Source organism: Miniopterus natalensis, chromosome 19 (genome assembly GCF_054644295.1).
Source record: "Miniopterus natalensis isolate mMinNat1 chromosome 19, mMinNat1.hap1, whole genome shotgun sequence".
NCBI lineage: Eukaryota > Metazoa > Chordata > Mammalia > Chiroptera > Miniopteridae > Miniopterus > Miniopterus natalensis.
Genome location: NC_142099.1, coordinates 2,336,222 through 2,354,413, shown reverse-complemented (window position 1 = coordinate 2,354,413; position 18,192 = coordinate 2,336,222). Strand labels below are relative to the sequence as shown.

Here is an 18,192-nt window from a genome sequence, read left to right as displayed (position 1 = left end):
TATATTTTGTATGTATGGGTGATGTTAATTTAAATATAAATGCCTGGGAGGGAATATTCCTAAATCTTTAGAGTGACTCCCTGGATGAGATTCTTGGTTACTTGTGATTTCTTTCTTTGTGCCTTTAAGAGCATGTATAACTTTCCTAACCAGAAAAGTATACTTTATTTTTAAAAGGTCATTAGGATTTGATAGTATTCATCAACAGAAATTACTATGTTATGTTTGTGGTATGATTCAAACAGGCACTGGAGATTACACAGTTAATACCATATTCAGATTTTATTTTTGGTAAAATGTAACTACTGAATGTAGCATTGAACTAATGTACTAGTGCACAATACTTTGCTGATTTCACAAGTTTAGGTGGTGTTTTTTCATTATAAAGCATATATATTTGATAAAAAAAAATGGAAATATCAATATAATGGTGTTTGAAGCAAATACTGAAAGTTCCTTATGTACCCACTCATTTTTTTCCTTAAACAAATAGGTTTACACTATATATACTGTCTTGCAGTTTGCTTTTTTATTTAAGCAACTTCCCTGAACTTGAAGACCATTACATCTAAACACATGTGGGCTTAGGAGAGGCAGAAGTTACGACTGAGGTTAGAGCGTTACCCTGCCTTTGTTGTCCTTTCTCCTGCAGGAAGTCCATAATTGACAACAGATCCTCTTCAGAACAGGGAAATCTTATAATTATATAGAAGAATAACTGAGATTGTTCTTTTCTTCAAGTTTTCCCATATTTGTGTTTCTGGTTTTATTTTCCTTGCCTGTGGTACTACATTTTATTGTATAATAGGTGCAGCTTCAGTGCCAACAGCAGCATGAGCAGCAGAAGAAAGATTTAGAAATCCTCTATCAGCGAAGCACCCAGCAGCTGCAGGGCAGGCTGTCCGAGTTAGAGGCCGCCAACAAAGACCTCGCCGAAAGGAAGTACAAAGGGGACTCCACTGTCAGAGAGCTTAAAGCGAAACTGTCTGGAGCTGAGGAGGTACTGAACGTTAGGTCTGGTTCTTTTCCCTGATGTAGAGAATGCATGAGCAGCAGAGAGGACTGTTAACTAGGTGATGGCTCTGACCCTTGGCTCTCCTTAGAATCAGCTGGAGAGATCTAACTGTCCTGGTGCGCAGGCCACGCCGCATACTAACTCATCAGAATCCCTTGGGGATGGTGCCAGGCATCAGGACAGGCACACCTTAGAGATGTTTTGGGTTGGGTTCCAGACCACCCCAATAAAGCGAGTACAGTGGTTTTTAAAACTTAAGAGAGTTCAATATACAGATTAGTTTGAGAGCTACTGCTCAAGTTGTGGTAATTTATTCATAAATTACGATTGTTTTGTCTTCCCTTGTTGTGATTGGATTAGTTTTTAGCTTATTTTATGGCTGTACTCCAGATCTACAAGTTATTTATACACTTAGACTTTCATGTCCTTCAAAAAAAATCAGTGCTAGAACTTTAAAATTATTGAAGACTTTTTATATTGAAGCATCTTAATTATAGGTGATCTGATCAGCCAACTTCGCTTTTCCGCAGTGCATCATTTTTTTACCTCCTCTAGGAGCTCCAGCGGGCTAAGCAAGAAGTCCTGTCTTTGCGAAGAGAGAATTCTACGCTAGATGCTGAATGCCACGAAAAAGAAAAGCATATTAATCAGCTACAAACAAAAGTGGCTGTTTTAGAACAGGAAATCAAGGATAAGGACCAGCTTGTTCTCAGAACAAAAGAAGCATTTGATACAATCCAGGAACAAAAGGTTTATTTTAAAATTTTGTAAACAAACTGATGATATTTATAGTGATACTTTTCCTAAGCAAGTGCCCTAATTATTCCTGTTTTAAAAATAAATCAGGTGGCTTTAGAAGAACATGGTGAAAAAAACCAGGTGCAAATAGGAAAACTTGAAGCAACCATAAAGTCATTATCAGCGGAACTGCTTAAGGTTTGTCTGTAAAAGTTTAATAGAACATTAATATTGTGTGAGATTATTAGGAATATACATATGAAGCTCTTTTACAGGCAAATGAAATTATCAAGAAGTTACAAGGAGATCTGAAAACTTTAATGGGTAAATTGAAACTGAAGAATACAGTTACCATTCAGCAGGAGAAACTCTTGGCTGAAAAGGAAGAAAAACTGCAAAAAGAACGAAAGGAATTACAAGATGTTGCACAGTCTCTCCAAAATAAAGAGCAGGAGGTGCTTAATATTTTATACTTCTGAGAGTGATCATTTGTAAAGGATAATAAATTTCCTCAGATGTATAGTTTAATTTCTACTTTGTTATAGTAGAGAATGGCTTTGGCCCTTTTTTTTGTTTTTCAAAGAGCATGACTAGATTCAACAGATGTTAATAACTTATTTTTGTTTGAAAAGTTATGATTCACATACCTTTAGTGTTCGTGTGCTCGTGTGTGTGTACACACAAATATTTTCCTACGTAGGTGAGCTAATTTCTTCATTATTTACTAATCATTAAGAGTAACAAACACTTTAATTAATAGCAGTACATTTCTTCAGTTTCTATTTTAGTCTTTGTTATACTTATGAGGATTGACATATTTCAGGTATGCAAATTACAAGAACAGTTAGAAGCTACAGTTCAAAAACTTGAGGAAAGCAAACAGCTTCTAAAAAATAATGAAAAGTGTAAGTATGTTATCTATTTATGTAAATGAAATTCATAGTTTTATTCTTAACCTGAGTATTATGTTAGAATTCATAAAAGTCTAGGAAAATCAGAATATTGCTATATACAACTAATTTCTGCTTGAAATACACACTTACTGTCTTCGCTATAGTAAGGTATATCACCTGCCCTGTGAAACAACTACCATCATCACCAAAAAACCCGATATCACACATATCAGTAACCCAGAGTGCTGAAAATATTAACTATGATTTACTTTTAAAATTCTTTCTTAATTGCTGTATTTACCTGATAGTGATAATATGAATTATTTGAAACTAAAATATAAAGTTAAGCCTTTAACTTACATTTTTCTGAGTTCCTGGTGTTGGTTGTCAGATATGAGTGTGAACTGTAAACTGTACAATGAAAGCCTTGAGGGTGATCGCTGCCTGCAGACGTACCCACTCGGGTAGTGATGGAAGAAGGAGTCCTACGTGGCAATAGCTAAACTAAGACTCTTTAATGACAGAAATTTAAGTTAACCTACAGTGTATTCCTGTGATGTAAGGTAGTTTTAAAAACTTAAAATTTTAGAAACCTCAATATAACTTTTAGATATTTAAAATTATTAGGAAAATAAGAATAGTCTAAAATCTATTTCCCTTGTTTCTCGTTTTATAAGTAATCACATGGTTAAATAAAGAACTAAATGACAATCAGCTAGTGAGGAAGCAGGACGCGCTGGGACCTTCGGCCACTCCGCTTGTACATTCTGGCAGCACGATCAGAAGTGGAATCTCTCCTAACCCTAATGTGGTAAGATTTACATGAAGACAAAAAGTGTCCCCAGGTTGTTAGGAAGTCTCCATGGCGTGAGGGGCTGGTACTGATAGACTGGAGTCTACAGTTACTAGCACTGAGGAGAGTTTAAGTTGCCAGAGGTGGAGCATACAGGTGTACTTGCTCTTTCCAGAGAGGCTGTATTTCAAGGGCATACTTCTTGTAAGACTTCAATAGATGTAGAAATCATTCAGTATTAACTAAAGTGGTTCCAGATATGCTGAAAACTTACCCACACACACATACGCGATTTAGGAGGCCTCAAGAAGGGAGAACAGGGATTGGGCTCACGTTTGGAACTGTGGTGGAAGGAACCTGAACAGAATTCTATCAGAGAGAAGCCCTGTTACCAGGCTTGCCAGCTCTAGGTTCTAGAAAAAATTGGCTATGAGATAGAAGCATTCTAGCTTCCAGGACCAGATCTCTTGCTATTTCCTTGCAAGAAATGAGGCCTGGGTGTTGCTAGGAGCTGGACACACACCCCAGCTAGGCCTCGGGCTCCTGTGGAACCTAAACATTTCACACAGTGTCAGCATCAGATAAGCTTACTCTTACTGCTGGGTCAAGACAAATGAGACTACTACTGGCTGGGTGGCTTGGTTGGTTGGAGCGTTGTCCCATACACCAAAAGGTTGTGGGTTCAATCCCCGGTTGTGGCGTATACAGGAGGCAACCAGTTGATGTTTCTCACATCAATGTTTCTCTCTGTCTCAAAAAAAGTATATGTGTGTGTATATATAATCAATAAACTTATTCTCAGATGAGAATTAAAAAAAAAAAAGACCACTCCATGATCATTTCTGAACACGGAGAAAAATACAAACATTGCCAAACCACAAAAGTGGGCAACCATTTTACACTTGGTCAACATGCGTGCTTCGTTCCCAGCCACAGCTTTGGCCTTGATACATTTCTCCTGCCTTTAGGTGAGATTTACAAAGGTACCTGGACAGACTGTTATCCTCACCTCCTCATAGCATCCCATCCATAGCAAAGCCCTGCTGTCTTAAACCATCCCTAAGTCATCTAGCACGTGGCTGTAAGTCCAGTGAATAAGTCCCTTTATCCGCCTAGGACTAAGACACCTGGGGTTCCTCGTGTGTGGCCTCCCTCGATGCATGGAGCAACAGTCAGCCCAGCATGTGCACCTGTAGATCCGTTTGTGCAGTCACAGGCCGGAGTGCATCGGTAGAGGACTTGAAACTCAAATGCCTAATTGAATTTTAATCTGCTCCAGTAAATCAGAGTACTTGGTGCTTAAAGAAGGGAAAGGATTTCGGCTGCTTTGGAAAAGGTGTGGAAAGAAGTGCCTGATACTGGATTATGAAGTTTGAAGGACTGATGATAAACAGCTTTCTTAAGATTTGTGTTTAAGTTGGCCTCTTATTAAATAAACTCCATGACATCGTTTAATGGTGTTACTAATGAAAGTCATTGGCAGAGCAAACAGTTGTCTCAGTTTAAGAACACTGATGATCTTGTTTCTGTCAAATTTTTTTTAAAATCCCTGACTGGTTCATTGATGTGTGACTCTACCCCCTTGTCCCCCTTTTTAGGAATGGGGGGCTAGAGCGAACCAAGGTGCTTCAGGGTCTTTGTGTTAATAGTTGGAGGTAGGCCCAGTGATTGGTTAGTTGAGCTTGCACAGCCCCTCGGAAAGCTGAGCTACCCCACCTCGTGCTCTGTGATAAATCAGAGTTTGTTGTTATCAACAGACTGGGCCTGTTAACTCAGTTACTCAGTTACTGTAACAGATGCTCCTGCCTCTTGGATCAGCAAATACCATTTAGAGCTAATCCTTGAATGTTTTGTGTGTTTTTTTTAGGTGGATGGTAGACTCACTTACCCGACTTGTGGAATCGGTTACCCCGTCTCCTCTGCGTTTGCTTTCCAGAGCACCTTTCCTCCCGTGCCTGCCAGAAATGCCATCCACCCAGTTTCAGCACCAAAGGTAGGAAAATACTTTTTATCTTTAAATAAAAACTGTGTGCTGTGATCAGTTGTGAGTATTAGGTAACGTGGGATGAATACGTTACGGACTGTCGATGTGTGCGCACAGGAAGTGCTGTGTGCACTGTGTGGTGTATGTCTTGAGTCGCGGGGGGTATAACAATCGACGTCAGTTCGCTTAAGCTGTGTCTATTCCTGTTCGACCTCTCTTTTTATCCGTTCTACTTACATCCCTACACTCCCGAGCCTAACTGCAATTCCTGCCTTCCTACCGTGGGGATGGTAGCTGTGGCAGCTGTTCTGGATTCCAGTGCCAGGGCTGACAGGTCTAGAGGGCAGGCCAAGAGCAGGTTCTGAAACCTGGTTCCAGTGTCGTCTCAGCTGGCACATGCTCAGCAGTCCCTCCAGACCTCGGGCAACTCGCTAGGTCTTTTTTCACCCATTTGAGGTTGTTGTCATCGCCAGCGTCCTAAATTTGTATGTTGTTTTCATGTGTATTATTTTAACTTCACAATGATCTAATCCACCCAGACCAGCCACTGCTTTTATTTTCATTCCTAACTCAGGTCCTGTTCATTTTTTTCTACATTATGGAGACAAACATTTTTTAAAAGATTACTTTATAAAAGGTACAGCAGAGGGCTTTGAGAGTGCTGTTAGGAACTCCTCCTCGAGTTGCTCTCGGGCTGCTGCGCTGCCTCTGTCAATATGAACCAAACGAACGAAACAGCACCCAACTCATGCTTCAGTTGTCCTTGTAAAGCAGAGCGGGGTTTTAGGCACCTCGCTGGATTACTGTGGGGTCAAGCGAGATGATGTATTTGCTTAGAATATGACTTGGTACAGGATAACTACTCCATAAATGTCATCTCTTGTTACTCATAATAAAATGTACTCAAAAATAGACATTAAAGAATGAGATTAAAAATGTGCATAAGTCACGCTGGCCGGTGTGGCTCAGTGGGAGGATTGTCCTGTGCACTGGAAGAGTGCAGGTTCGATTCCCGGCCAAGGCGTATACCCCGGTTGCAGGTTCCATACTTGGTTGTCACCCATACTGGAGGCAATTGATGTGGCTCCCTCACATCAATGTTCCTCTCTCTCTAAAATCAATAAACGTCTTCTAGTAAGGATTAAAAGGAATGTATACAAGTCAAAATTAGGATTTTCTTCTCCTCCGTGGACGGTTGCGATCACCGCCTGCTTTGGAGACCCCTGGCCTGGGTGGCCTTGCGCCGGCGTCTGCTGCCGGAAGCCTGTGCTCCTCCAGCAGCTGGCGCCCTGCTGCTGTGTCATCGGGCCGCTTGCACCGAGCTTTCGGTGCCCACCCGGAGCTTCAGCAGGGCGTGTGGGCCTTACGCAGTCCCCGTGTAGGGTGAATTTTAGGAAGTAAATGGGTCACAGGCATTTTGGCCTATGTGGCGTTTCCCTGGTAATGAAGTGAGGAACATCTTTTTACATATATATGGGTTATATGTCTTATGTAAAACTTCTGTTTTTCAGTTTTATTCATCTTTGTTTGGGATATTTACTCCTTATTAAGTGATGTCATAAATGTCCTTGTATGTTCCCGACATTAGCTGTTGGTTTTATATATTCGCTGTCATCCTTTCCATATTTTGGACTTGTCTTTCTATTCTCTTTATGGTGCCTTTTTTTTTTTTAATTTAAAACTTTACTAAGGTATAATTTACATACCATAAAATTCTCCCATTGTTAAGTTTACAGTTTAATAATTTTAGTCAATTTATAGAGTTGTGAATCCACCACAACAGTCCAGTTTTAGAGCATTTCTGTTTTCCTGCAAGGTTTCCTCGTGCTGTTTGCAGCTAATCCACACTCCTCCCCTAGTCGCGCAGTGTGGTGTTTCCTTGTCATCTTCGCTCAGCACCGTGTGTTTGAGATTGACCCTGTGGTGGGGTCAGCAGTTCATTTCTAATTGCTCGGTGCTGCTCCCTGTGTGCATGGGCCACATTTCTTCCTGCGTTTGCCATTTGATGGACATTTGTGTCATGTTCAGTTTGGGGCTGTCACAAATAGAGCTGCTGTGAACATTGGGGTACAGCCTTTGTACTTCTCTGGGGTGAATACCTACAAATAGAATGACTGGCGGCATATATATAATTTTTAAGAAACTGCCCAACTTTTCCGAAGTGAGTCTACCACTCACGTCCTGCACCAACTGTTGTCCAGTGTTTGAGGACATTCTTTTTGTTTATTTTGTCCAGTTTTTCTGGTTGTTTATGACTGGAGGTCAGAAATTATATTACGTATTTAATATCCAATACTCTTCATATTCCCTATTTCTTTTGCATGTTAATTTTTTATAAGGAATATTAAAATCATCTTGCCTTGCTTTAAAAAATCCTATTTGTGTTTACTGCTGTCGTGTTAAACATGTAGCTCGATGCTGGGAAAGCTGTATCTTTAGAATGTCAAACCTTGATGGCCAAGGACAGCAGCCTCACCCCCCTCGTTTATAAGGGTGCTCTCATGCTAGTGTCTGTCCCTGCCGATTTTATCCGGAGTTTTTACCAAAAAATAGGTATTGTTTTCTCCTTTGGTCTATTAGTGTGGGGATTTGTGTTTGTGGGTTCCCTAACATAGACCCGTTCCCACACTCTGGTGTGAGACCCCCTCAGTCACAGTTGCTGTTACTTTAAATATACTTGCGTGTCTTCACGCCGATACTTTGGTTTGGGCTGTTACATGCATTCTTGGATTACTTCCAGTTATTTCAAAACTCGAATTCCTAGCCCTCACTCAGGACCCTTAAACAGATCCAGCGTAGGCTGTGGAACTTCTTGAGGATGTGTTGTTGCAGAACTTGTTTTTGTAGCACCGTAACACTCATTTAAATGCATCAGTGTCCTGCTGTGTTTCCGCCGTTCATCTTGCTTGTGTGACAGGAACTTTTCAGTCTTCTCAATAAAATGTGTGTGTTACGAGCTCTACGTCGAACCCGGACCTCTGTGGTCCAGATTATCAGAAAAAATTAACCGCCTGTCGCCGTATAGAATTGTCCCGTCCTCACCAGGTTAGCCACGAGCCGTTTTCTCGCCCCACAGGTTCAGTTTAACTTGCAGTTCACCAAACCGAATCCGTCACTAGATGCTCAGGCAGGAACGGCTGTCAGTGTGCCGTGCTCGGCGGACAAGGAAAAGTAAGTACCTGGTGACAGCGCAGCGTTTGCCCTCCTGGAGGACGGCCTGGGAAGCCTCTCTGCTCGACAGGCTCCAGGGCCTGCTCGTTTACCTGTGACTTTCTAGGTTGATAGTCAGTTGAACTTAAGTTCAGTTCCTCCAGCTATAAATGTTTTCAAACTGTAGGATACAGTTAGATATATAGTAACCTTTTATTTTTTGAGAGGAATTTTTCTACATAACCGAAGATCCCCTTTCGAATATTCTTGGGCAGGTAGCTAGAAATCTTTTTAATTCCTCGTATTTAGCTCTTCTGGTTTTATTACCCTATGCGCCGCCTGCCTATCGTATGAGGTCCCGTAGCGAACATAAATAAGCTTTAATGTCAGTTCGTGACTCCTTGTGCCTGCTCAGGTTCCCTCCTGTTTCTTGGATCTGAAACAGGTTTTCACAGTGACTTTTGTTGAGTCGGTGAGTTGTAGCTGAATTGAACAGCTCACCTATGCATACTCGTCTCTCAGGAAGTCTTCGTGTTTATAACATGGTTTTCTTACCGTTGTTTCCTTGTTAAAATGTAATGGCTTTAAGGGCCACCTGCTGGCCCTGGTCCTCGTGAGTGGTCACCCTCTAGTGTACTCAGACTTAAGTGACAACATGGGACAGAGGCTTCTTATCCCAGCTTCCTGGCCTATATTCCTTGGGTGCCCTAAAGCTGCCACCAGGACAGATATTGAAATAGTGCTTGTGAGCCTCTTGTTCCTCTATCGGTGGTGTCACACACGCCAGAGGTCAGCTTATTTGTAGAACCTGTGGCGATCATATTTACAGAACAAAATCAAACAAATTGTGCCCTTAAAATTGGTCAACTATTTGTTTTTTTTTGTTTAAAATGGGTTAGCTTTTTTTTTTTTTTATTGTCAGTTAATAAATAGTGGCCGTGAGTATCGAAGGTTAAAGAAAAAAACGTTAAAATTGAAAAAAAAAACAAAACCTATTCACCTACTTAATTCTTTTCTGAAAATTGGGAAAAGACCATCCTTTAATTTTAAGGTTATATAATGTCGTTTTGCAAGCGGTTTTACTTTCTTATTACAAGTATATGACTAGAGAAGCTGTTAACACCAGACAGATTGGGAAGGAAGGAATATAGTGGTAGGAAGGGGAAATACAAGCATAGACAGTCTCCTCTTTGAAATAATCTAACCAGAATTCCTTATTGTTAGGCTGTGCATTAATATGTAATAATGACAACTTTGAAGCACACGTTTTAAAGAGCTTTTGGTTAAAGAAGAAAGCATTCATTTTAGATACAGGATGAGATAGGAAATCCTAGATAATACCGGTGTTCTCAGGGATGCACGTACAGGTCAGTGCTCACAGAATGCTCATTTCTCCCACAGTCCTCCCCAGCTCTTAGGATTTTGTTTCCCTTCCTGTAGTTTACTCTGTACCAGGAAGAGGGCCCTCAGCTTGTGTGTAGATACAGTATTTGCTTAAGAAATCAGTAAAGAATGGGATTGGTTTTGAAAAAAACTGTAAATATATCTTGTGTATAGATTAGATGAACATTCAAAATTAACTACAAAAGAGAAAATCGGAGTTTGTCAAAGTAAATAACTACTATTTTCCTTTTAAGTGGTGAAAATTTAGGGTTAGAATCCAAATACCTGAAGAAAAGGGAGGACAGCATTCCTCTGCGCGGGCTCAGCCAGAACCTCTTCAGTAATTCGGGTGAGGCCCTTCCCCAAGGCGGCGGCCAGTGTGTGTAGGTGGAGACGGGAGGCTGCAGGGAATGCGAACCCTCTCTCCTGTCGTTCTTTGCAGACCATCAGAAAGAGGGCATGTTAGGAGCACTGCAGACGTCCTGCAAACCCACCGCGGTGCCCTCCTCCTCAGCGTACTTCCCCGGGCAGCTGCCACACAGCTAGTCCAGTGCCGCGCTGCCCCTGAGACGGTAGCGTCAGGTGGCCTGCAGTGAGCAGCACAGGGGACACCCCGCGAGCAGTGTCTGAGCCCACTGCCCCGTGCAGCAGCTTGTGCGTGTCACTGCCGGCGGACCGCTCAGAGGAGATTGTGCTTGGGGACTGGAGGCTCTGAGTCAGTGCCACGCTTTAGTGTGTGACCACGGTGCTTTACAGAACAACAGCGTGACTTCTATTAAACTCGGCCTTAGAACTTCTTACAAATTCCAAGGCAAGAGTGGATCTATGTAAGGGACATTCTAATCATAAGGACCATTTGGGCAAAGTGAAACTCTGCAGATGTAATGGGGAGCCAGAGAATGCTGGTCATTTGTTCCATCATTTTCCTTGGTAAAATAAAAGCTTAAATTTGCTAAGAATTATGAGGAAAAATGATTATCTCCTAAGACACCTGTATTACTGATAATTTGCAGTAAAGGGAAAAGTCCTACAGTTGAATTAATCCCTCACAGCAAGTGTTTTCCTTGAAACCTTTCAGTTAGGTATTGAATAAGTCTATTAAGTAATTCTGATAAATTTATTATAAAAATAACTTGGATGTATATTTACATGACTAGATTAGGTATAAAGTGCTTTAGTCATTTGAGCTGCAGTTTACAGAATTTTATTGCTTCCTGAAAGTCTATACTTGTCCAATTTTACTTTCATTTGGAGTTTTGTTTTTTTATGCAGTTAAATTTGTATTAGTGGAATTTTGTTTTAAAAATCAGTACTATACAAAAGAGCATCATGAATATTCATTGTACCTTTTAATTTCAGAATGGGTTTCTTTTAATGTTTGCTTTAATAAAGTAGGCAACTTTCTGTTGGTGTAAGTTTCAAGAATAGTTCCTTGGGAAAAATTGGGTGATTTTAAAAAATTAACCCAGAATTGTAGGGCCCATTCTTTTCTTATTGACAACCATCCAGTCAGTGGAGTAGCATTCTCTTAAGCAGCATGTAAATCAATTTTTACTTACAAATATTGCTAATGTTCACTTAATCTTTTAAAAATTTTTCTCAAGGACTATATTATATAGATGAGGAAACACTTCCATATATTACTGACATATCAACAGTTCCAGGGTAAGACAAAGAATCTTTGCTAATTGAATGAAGCCATATTGAGCCTGATGACACTTTGAAACTGCTGGCCGTTACCAGGTGCTCTGAGCTAGGGAACTTACCTCACACACACAGTAACCATTAGGCAGTGACTTTCACGCCGGTCCTTCCTCGACGCATGCTCCGTTACTAGGAACAACTTGGTCACAGTAACTTGGAAGCACAGGTAACCTGGAAGGCAGCTCTTGTCCATGTTCCATCTGCTTCCTTGTAAATACTGTGTGATAGAGGAAGTTTACGGACAGGGTCGGGTGGGCTGACACACAGTAGCTTTAAATATGTCTGTCCACCCTTTTCCATATGCACACATGGAAAGTAGAATTCCCGGAAGATAGATGTGCCCAAGATTTTATAATTAGGCGTTCATGCACAGGCTTTTGATGTGCTAATTCTTTGCTCTACCTCTTAAACTTGAAGTTGTTTGCAAAGTAGACATGTTAATAATGAGAATGTTGCACTTGATGTATTTCTGTGAACTGTTTGACCTTGGTTAGTATTAATATTTTGGGAGTAGGACATGTAAAAAGTATATAAAAACAGAAAAAGGACCGATCTGCAGCATCTCGGCTTAGAAAGTTGCTTTAACTTATGGACTGTTCTCACTTCTTGTCCTTCCTACAAAAGTATTTCATAGTGAAGGGAAAGAAATGGATTCAGAAAAGGTACAAAGCTGTGATTTGTTCCTGTAGAAATACTATGGTGATAAAGCCAGAGAGACCCTAGAGGGAATCACAGATCGAGACTTTCTTTAAAAAAAATCATTAAAATATTTAATTTTATTAACAGAATATTTACATTTCTCTTAAGACCTTATTGAACCATAAGTGAATGTTCCAAGTTTAAAAAGCATTAAGCAATAATCACACACAAGATGAAAACAGTGTAAACTATACAATACTTTATGTACAATTTTTACAAAGTAACACTTTTTTAAATAATATAACTGGACACAAAAATATACACTTTAGAGAAATTCACATCAGTAATTGTATAAAGCTCTCCTCTAGGGTCCTGAAAATTTAGGACAAACGTTAGCTCTGTAAATAAAGTGTTACTGTGACAGTCCTGAAAGGCCACTATATATACTTATCTACGTATAGGTATCACGTTGACATTTCAAGGCTACCAGCTTTACTATATATTTTAGGTTATGTGTTCAAGTGTTGAGGTTATGATTATGCAGACAGGAAAGGATAGTGGTGTAAGCAGCTGAGGACAGCTTTGAGCCAACATGTAGATTACAGGCTCAAAACACGCAACTGAATGAACTACATGGCTGAGATTTTATTTAAAACCAGTGAAGGATGTTTAAAATGAAATCACACAAAACAGGCCTGAAACGTGATTCAGATTTAGTACACTTTTAAGTTTCGTTTAATGCAAACAATTCCTCTACCTTTCTTTAGTGCATCTGCATTAAGGCTTTGAATTATTTGACCCATGGTTTTGCAATAGAACCACCTGACTCAGGGCTTTACAGTTAGAAACGAACAGGTCCACAGCCACACTTCCTGATCTGTGCTGCGAGTTGGCACAAACAGCTAAAGCTCAACCCTGGAGAAATGACAGCAGAGACGCTGCTAGTATCTAAGAAGTCACATATAGAGCTTTTAATGGAAGGGTGTATATAATAAAACAAACAGCTTAGTGGCAAGAAAGTGGTGCTAATAAACAAAAGGTTTCTTTTCAAAAGAAATTGTAACATCTTTGGAAAACCGTCCAGTTCGTTCTCGAGTTCCCAGGAGTCCATGCAGATACGTTTCTTCGACACCCTCAAAGCGTGTCACAGACGGAAGTGGAATGTACATCAGTCCCACAGGTGCAACTGCGGCCACCACATGTCACACGTTCGTGTCCTGGAGTAAGGGTTCTTTGGCCTCTCCTGGTGCCTGTGTGCTGTGTGGATGGCTGTGGCCACCACAGTGCTTCCTCCAGCTGCTGGACCGCAAGCTCAGGTTGGTGTGTTCTGGGATGAACAAGGCCACCAGCAGAGCCAGCAGCACCGAACAGGCTCCAAAGAGAAAGGGGGGGCCCGGGATGATGGAATTCTGGGGAAGAAAGAAAACTATTAGCATTTTTGCATAAACATCTTTGCCCATAAGAAGAGATGATTATCTTTCAGTAATAATGGATTACTAAATTATAAGCCGCTGCTCCTCTCAGCATTAAAGCCAGTTAGAAAAAGCATCCCCTTTCCAGGAGAAAGGGGCACTATCAGAGTCTCAACATGAAATTTGGGGGACACCTGACCCAAGGAAACAGCCTGTGCAGAAATACCATCACTTGGAGCACAAAAGCTGGACACATTCTTTGCGTCTTCCCTTCAAGAAGAAAACAGCAGAGATCTCAAAACTACTGCCCGCAGGGGCAGAACCAGTGAGCATTTTTTGAGTGACTTCAAGTGTGGGGAACAGAAAGTGCTGTGGCCATGAGAAGACGCAAACAGGCCTTTGTTTTAGCCAGAACTCACACTGCCAGTCCTACCCGTGGGATTACCCACAAACCACCACGTTATTAACTTAAAACCAGTCTGAGCTGGTGACAAGATGAGTGAAGAATTCTGCTACAGCAAGGAAACTGATGAGCAGTCTATGTTGGCTAAAGTATGCACAGCCAATCAGGCTTTGGTTTTTAAGTGTTTTAGTCAATCTCAAATAGTGAGAATGTCACACAGCCTTTATGAGCAGCTGAATGAACTATCTTTACCTGTTCAAAGTGGTGCTGTGGGCTGGTGTTTGTACCCAAGTCCGCTCCTGTCATCGGCAACTCTTTCAGTTCCACGTGGAATATATAGAAAATGAACCCGTACAGAGCTGGTCCGAGACCGTTGCACAGCCCTCGAATTCCTGTTATCATTCCCTGGACGACACCTAGATGGTTGGAACAGTGGATCGCTTAGTGCACCACAGATTCCCGGCTGCTCTGGACTAGCACCAATGACCAAAACCCAGAGCTTTCCCCAGAGGCTGCGGTTGACTGATGGCACAGCAAGTGCAGGGACCAGCTGTGCAGAGGGGAGCTCGGGGTGGGGGTGGCGCAGGACCAAGTGGGCAGCAGCTCTAGTCCTCTGTGATAGCTCCCAGGCTAAGAACCAGGCATGAGTTCACCAGCACGACTGTCACTGTGTCCCGGGCAGCTGTGTTCCCATTTAATCAGAGGGGACATACATTCCTACCTATCTGTCCCTGAGCTGTTCTCGTTTAAACTGCGACTTGCTTTCCTTCCTCATTTACCAACCAAGTGGCCACTGCCGCTTGTAAGACCCCTGTTCCATGACTACTGGCCTTTGCAAAGAATTACTAGCCTTCAGGAATTAAATGTTCCCACCACAAAGCTGAGACAACAGAAATGTCTGCCCTGTGTGCTTATTAGATCACTGAACCCGTGAGACTTGCACAGGGTTGTGAGGGTCCCCGGTGTCTAGTGCATCAGAGCAAACAAAACTGACCGTCGGATATAAGGGGGTCACAGTGAGAGACAAGGCTCTGTCTCCACCCCAGCAGAGGACACAGGGTTGGAACATTCTGTGCTCACAGCTCTCTCCCAGCAGCTCACCTTGTTGATCGGCGTCAGCAGTTCGGGACACGAGCGCACTGACGGCGGGAAAGGTGATGCTGGACATGGCGGCCACGGCCCCCGCGGCCCACATCATCCTGCGGGCAGAGCGGCAAAGCTGACACCCTGCTCCCCACCTGCCCGGCACCACATGAGCTCTGTGTGCTGGGAAACCTGTCACTAGGTCCCGGAAAGATTCTCCCTCCCTCGGACGTGGGGGGAAAAACACGAAATGCTTCCAAACTCGTGAAGTCAGTACTTCCCGCAGGCTCCCACTAACTTCTGATTCAGCGGAGGTGTCACGGATTTGATCAAAACTTTGGATGCTCCTGGTTTGATGTTTAAAATGTTTTAGATAAACTGAACAGCTCCTAAAAGCTAGACTAGACAGCACACCAAGTCCAAAGAGGTGTTGCGTTTGTGGAACATTGGTGCAAACTGGAGTTCAGTCCTGACACCTGAGGACAGGTGGACGTGGGCATCCCCCTCCTCTTCCCCTCCCCTCCCCAGGGAGCCAGCCTGGCAACCAGGGCAGACGTATCTCTGCAGGAAGCTGGTCCAGAACTGCTGGATGTTTCTCCCAGACTCCTGGTTTGCCATCGGTGTTATCACTGGGGCTACTTGACTTCTAACCAGAGAAATGGAAAAGGTAACACTAACTTTCAGGGCCCTGCTGCTATGGGATTATGTGCTTTTTTCCTAATGACACAAACTCACTGAGGCATTAAATGCTCATTAGAGATTCAAAGGCTCAGTAATCTCAAAAACCTGTGATTCAGCTATAAAATGTCACCTTTCTGTCCTCACATCCTAGGATATTAACACACAGGAAGAAATGTGTATTATACACAGTTTGAGAGAGAAAAAGCACTGGAGGAGACTGAAGTCTAAGCTCCAGTTGAGAAGCAAATAAAAAACTACAAAAACTCAAATATATCTCAAAGTGAAAAGAAATACAAAAGAGGCAAACACCAACATTTTTAAGAAAATTAAGATAATTACACCTACCAAGGTTCTGAACCGAAGCCATACCACGCCAGCTGCAGTATTTGAAATCCCAGGCCCAATAAGATGGTGTTCTTATTTCCAATTGATCTCATAAGTAAACTCAAGACTATGGTCTGGGAAAAGAAAGACCAAAATGGTTTGTCAGAATACAGTAACTTTAAAAAGGAAACATTTTTGGTGACTTTCAACCTATATCAAGAGGATTAGCACATGTTCCTACATTTGCCTTTCCAGCAACAGTTGCCCTGAAGGTATCTGACCATCCCCCCAGGTCACAGCAGCAGAGACGCGGGCCCTCTGCTGGCAGATCCAGAGCCAGGGAAACTGAAATAGAAAGGTGAGCTTCATTCTGTACATTGCTATTGAGCACCCCTCAAATGAGAGGTTAAAGTAGGGGGTCAAAGTGTTCTAACCAATGACTCGGGGATCCCTATCATGTACTAACTATGAAAAGTTACAGGTCTAAGTTACTCTGAAATGCTTATTCCCCAGTAAGAAAAACCCGAACTGCAGTCACTGGTGTAGCATTCGCCTCAGGTCATCCACTGCTGACACCGTGGTGCTGTGCGCTCAGCCAGCCAGCTGACAAGCAGGTTTGGGAGGACGGTACAGTGACCACAGACGGAGCCTCTGGGCGAAGAGCCTGCGTCAGGACCCTAGCTGGTGGTGTGGCCCTGGCAGGTCACTCCACCCTGACACTGTCTCTTGCAGTGTCCCTTCCAAATGGCAGTCACGGCACCCACTTCCAACTGTCCTGCCCACATCATGTGCTCGGCACCGTGCCTGGCACAGAGCAAGCATTTAATAGACACTATTGTGAGTTGATGGGTTTTCCTGTTTCTCATTTTCCTTCAAAGTGAACAAATTCTGCAGTGATTTGGAAAATATTTTTGCTATTCTAATTAAGGTATTACATGTACCGCACAAGAGAGCTTAGTAAGTCCATCAAAGAAGAAATGGAGACAATCAGGAAATCACTACTTGATGACTGGCTGACATTTGAAACTCACAATCACCAAGTGTAAAATTCCTTGAAATGAGACAGTTATTTACAAATGAGTTTAATCAGATTTAATCACAAGTTAGTAGGAAGCAAAGGATTCCTGAACGATTAGGATTCAGCATTCTCTCCTCTGAGACTCTCCCTTCAATCAGGGGAGCACAAGACTGAGCTCCAGAGGACTGAGTCTCCAACTAGAGCCACACAGGGGAGCCACGCAGAGGCGGCAGCGCGGAACCTCCTGCTCACAGGCACGCTGCTCGGGATGCTGGTTCTCCCCTTGAGGACAGGGACTTCTCTCTCATCTTTGTATCCCCAGCACCCAGCATGAGTTCTTAAGTGTTTATGAAAAGCACGTGTGATTTTAAATGTCATAATGTTCTCAACGATAATGGGACATACCACTTAGTGTATATGGTGTGCAAAGAAAAAAGATGTAGTGTCCTGCCATCTAGTGTAACTCCTTTTGAAGACAGATTAAATGATTTATGATGTAACCAAGATAACAGCTAATAGTTAACCGACACCAGCACTGGCCAGTCAGGCAAATATCTGCCAAGGACCTACTATGACCAACTGTACTCTGGGCCCGAGGGCAGCGACCTGTGTGGGTCAATGAACAGGGAAAAGTGCTGGCCAGCCAAAGGTTACTCCTGGTGGAGAGAAGACGGACACAAGCACACTTCACGAGACAGTCCCAGGCTGTGCTGCCATGAAGAAAAGCAAGCAGGGTAGTGACGGGTGCTGCCTGACCCCAGATGGGCAGGGACAGCCTTTCTGAGGCAGCACCTCGGGACAGCCGGAGGAGGAGGAAGGTGGGAGGAGAGGGGCAGCGTGGAGGGCATGGCCTAGTGCATGCCACACGGAGACAGAAGTGAGGCCACGTCAGGTCTAGATTTTATTCTGGTTGCAGGGACTTAGTAAGTTCATTGCCATATGGTAAACATTTGCTGAACGAATGAGTCAACA

General features: G+C 42.6%; 2 protein-coding genes across 3 annotated transcripts in view; one reads left to right on the top strand and one right to left on the bottom strand.

Annotated features, from left to right (window-relative positions):
• SASS6 (SAS-6 centriolar assembly protein) overlaps window positions 1-13,217 on the top strand; it is a 24,933-nt gene extending 11,716 nt beyond the window's left edge. The window contains exons 8-17 of the mRNA XM_087828327.1: window positions 809-1,000; window positions 1,571-1,765; window positions 1,862-1,951; window positions 2,029-2,208; window positions 2,577-2,658; window positions 3,324-3,457; window positions 5,307-5,432; window positions 8,500-8,594; window positions 10,211-10,305; window positions 10,399-13,217. Of these exons, the coding sequence (XP_087684453.1) occupies window positions 809-1,000; window positions 1,571-1,765; window positions 1,862-1,951; window positions 2,029-2,208; window positions 2,577-2,658; window positions 3,324-3,457; window positions 5,307-5,432; window positions 8,500-8,594; window positions 10,211-10,305; window positions 10,399-10,502 (1,293 nt within the window). The 3' untranslated portion in view covers window positions 10,503-13,217. The remainder of the gene's footprint in view (window positions 1-808; window positions 1,001-1,570; window positions 1,766-1,861; window positions 1,952-2,028; window positions 2,209-2,576; window positions 2,659-3,323; window positions 3,458-5,306; window positions 5,433-8,499; window positions 8,595-10,210; window positions 10,306-10,398) is intronic.
• The window catches only part of SLC71A1 (solute carrier family 71 member 1), a 17,912-nt gene continuing 12,123 nt past the window's right edge, over window positions 12,404-18,192 (bottom strand). For both annotated transcript variants that reach the window (XM_087828325.1, XM_087828326.1), the window contains 4 exons: window positions 16,224-16,336; window positions 15,216-15,313; window positions 14,367-14,530; window positions 12,404-13,708 (listed from right to left, as the gene is read on the bottom strand). In XM_087828325.1, coding sequence (XP_087684451.1) covers window positions 13,502-13,708; window positions 14,367-14,530; window positions 15,216-15,313; window positions 16,224-16,336 — 582 coding nt within the window. In that variant the 3' untranslated portion in view covers window positions 12,404-13,501. The remainder of the gene's footprint in view (window positions 13,709-14,366; window positions 14,531-15,215; window positions 15,314-16,223; window positions 16,337-18,192) is intronic.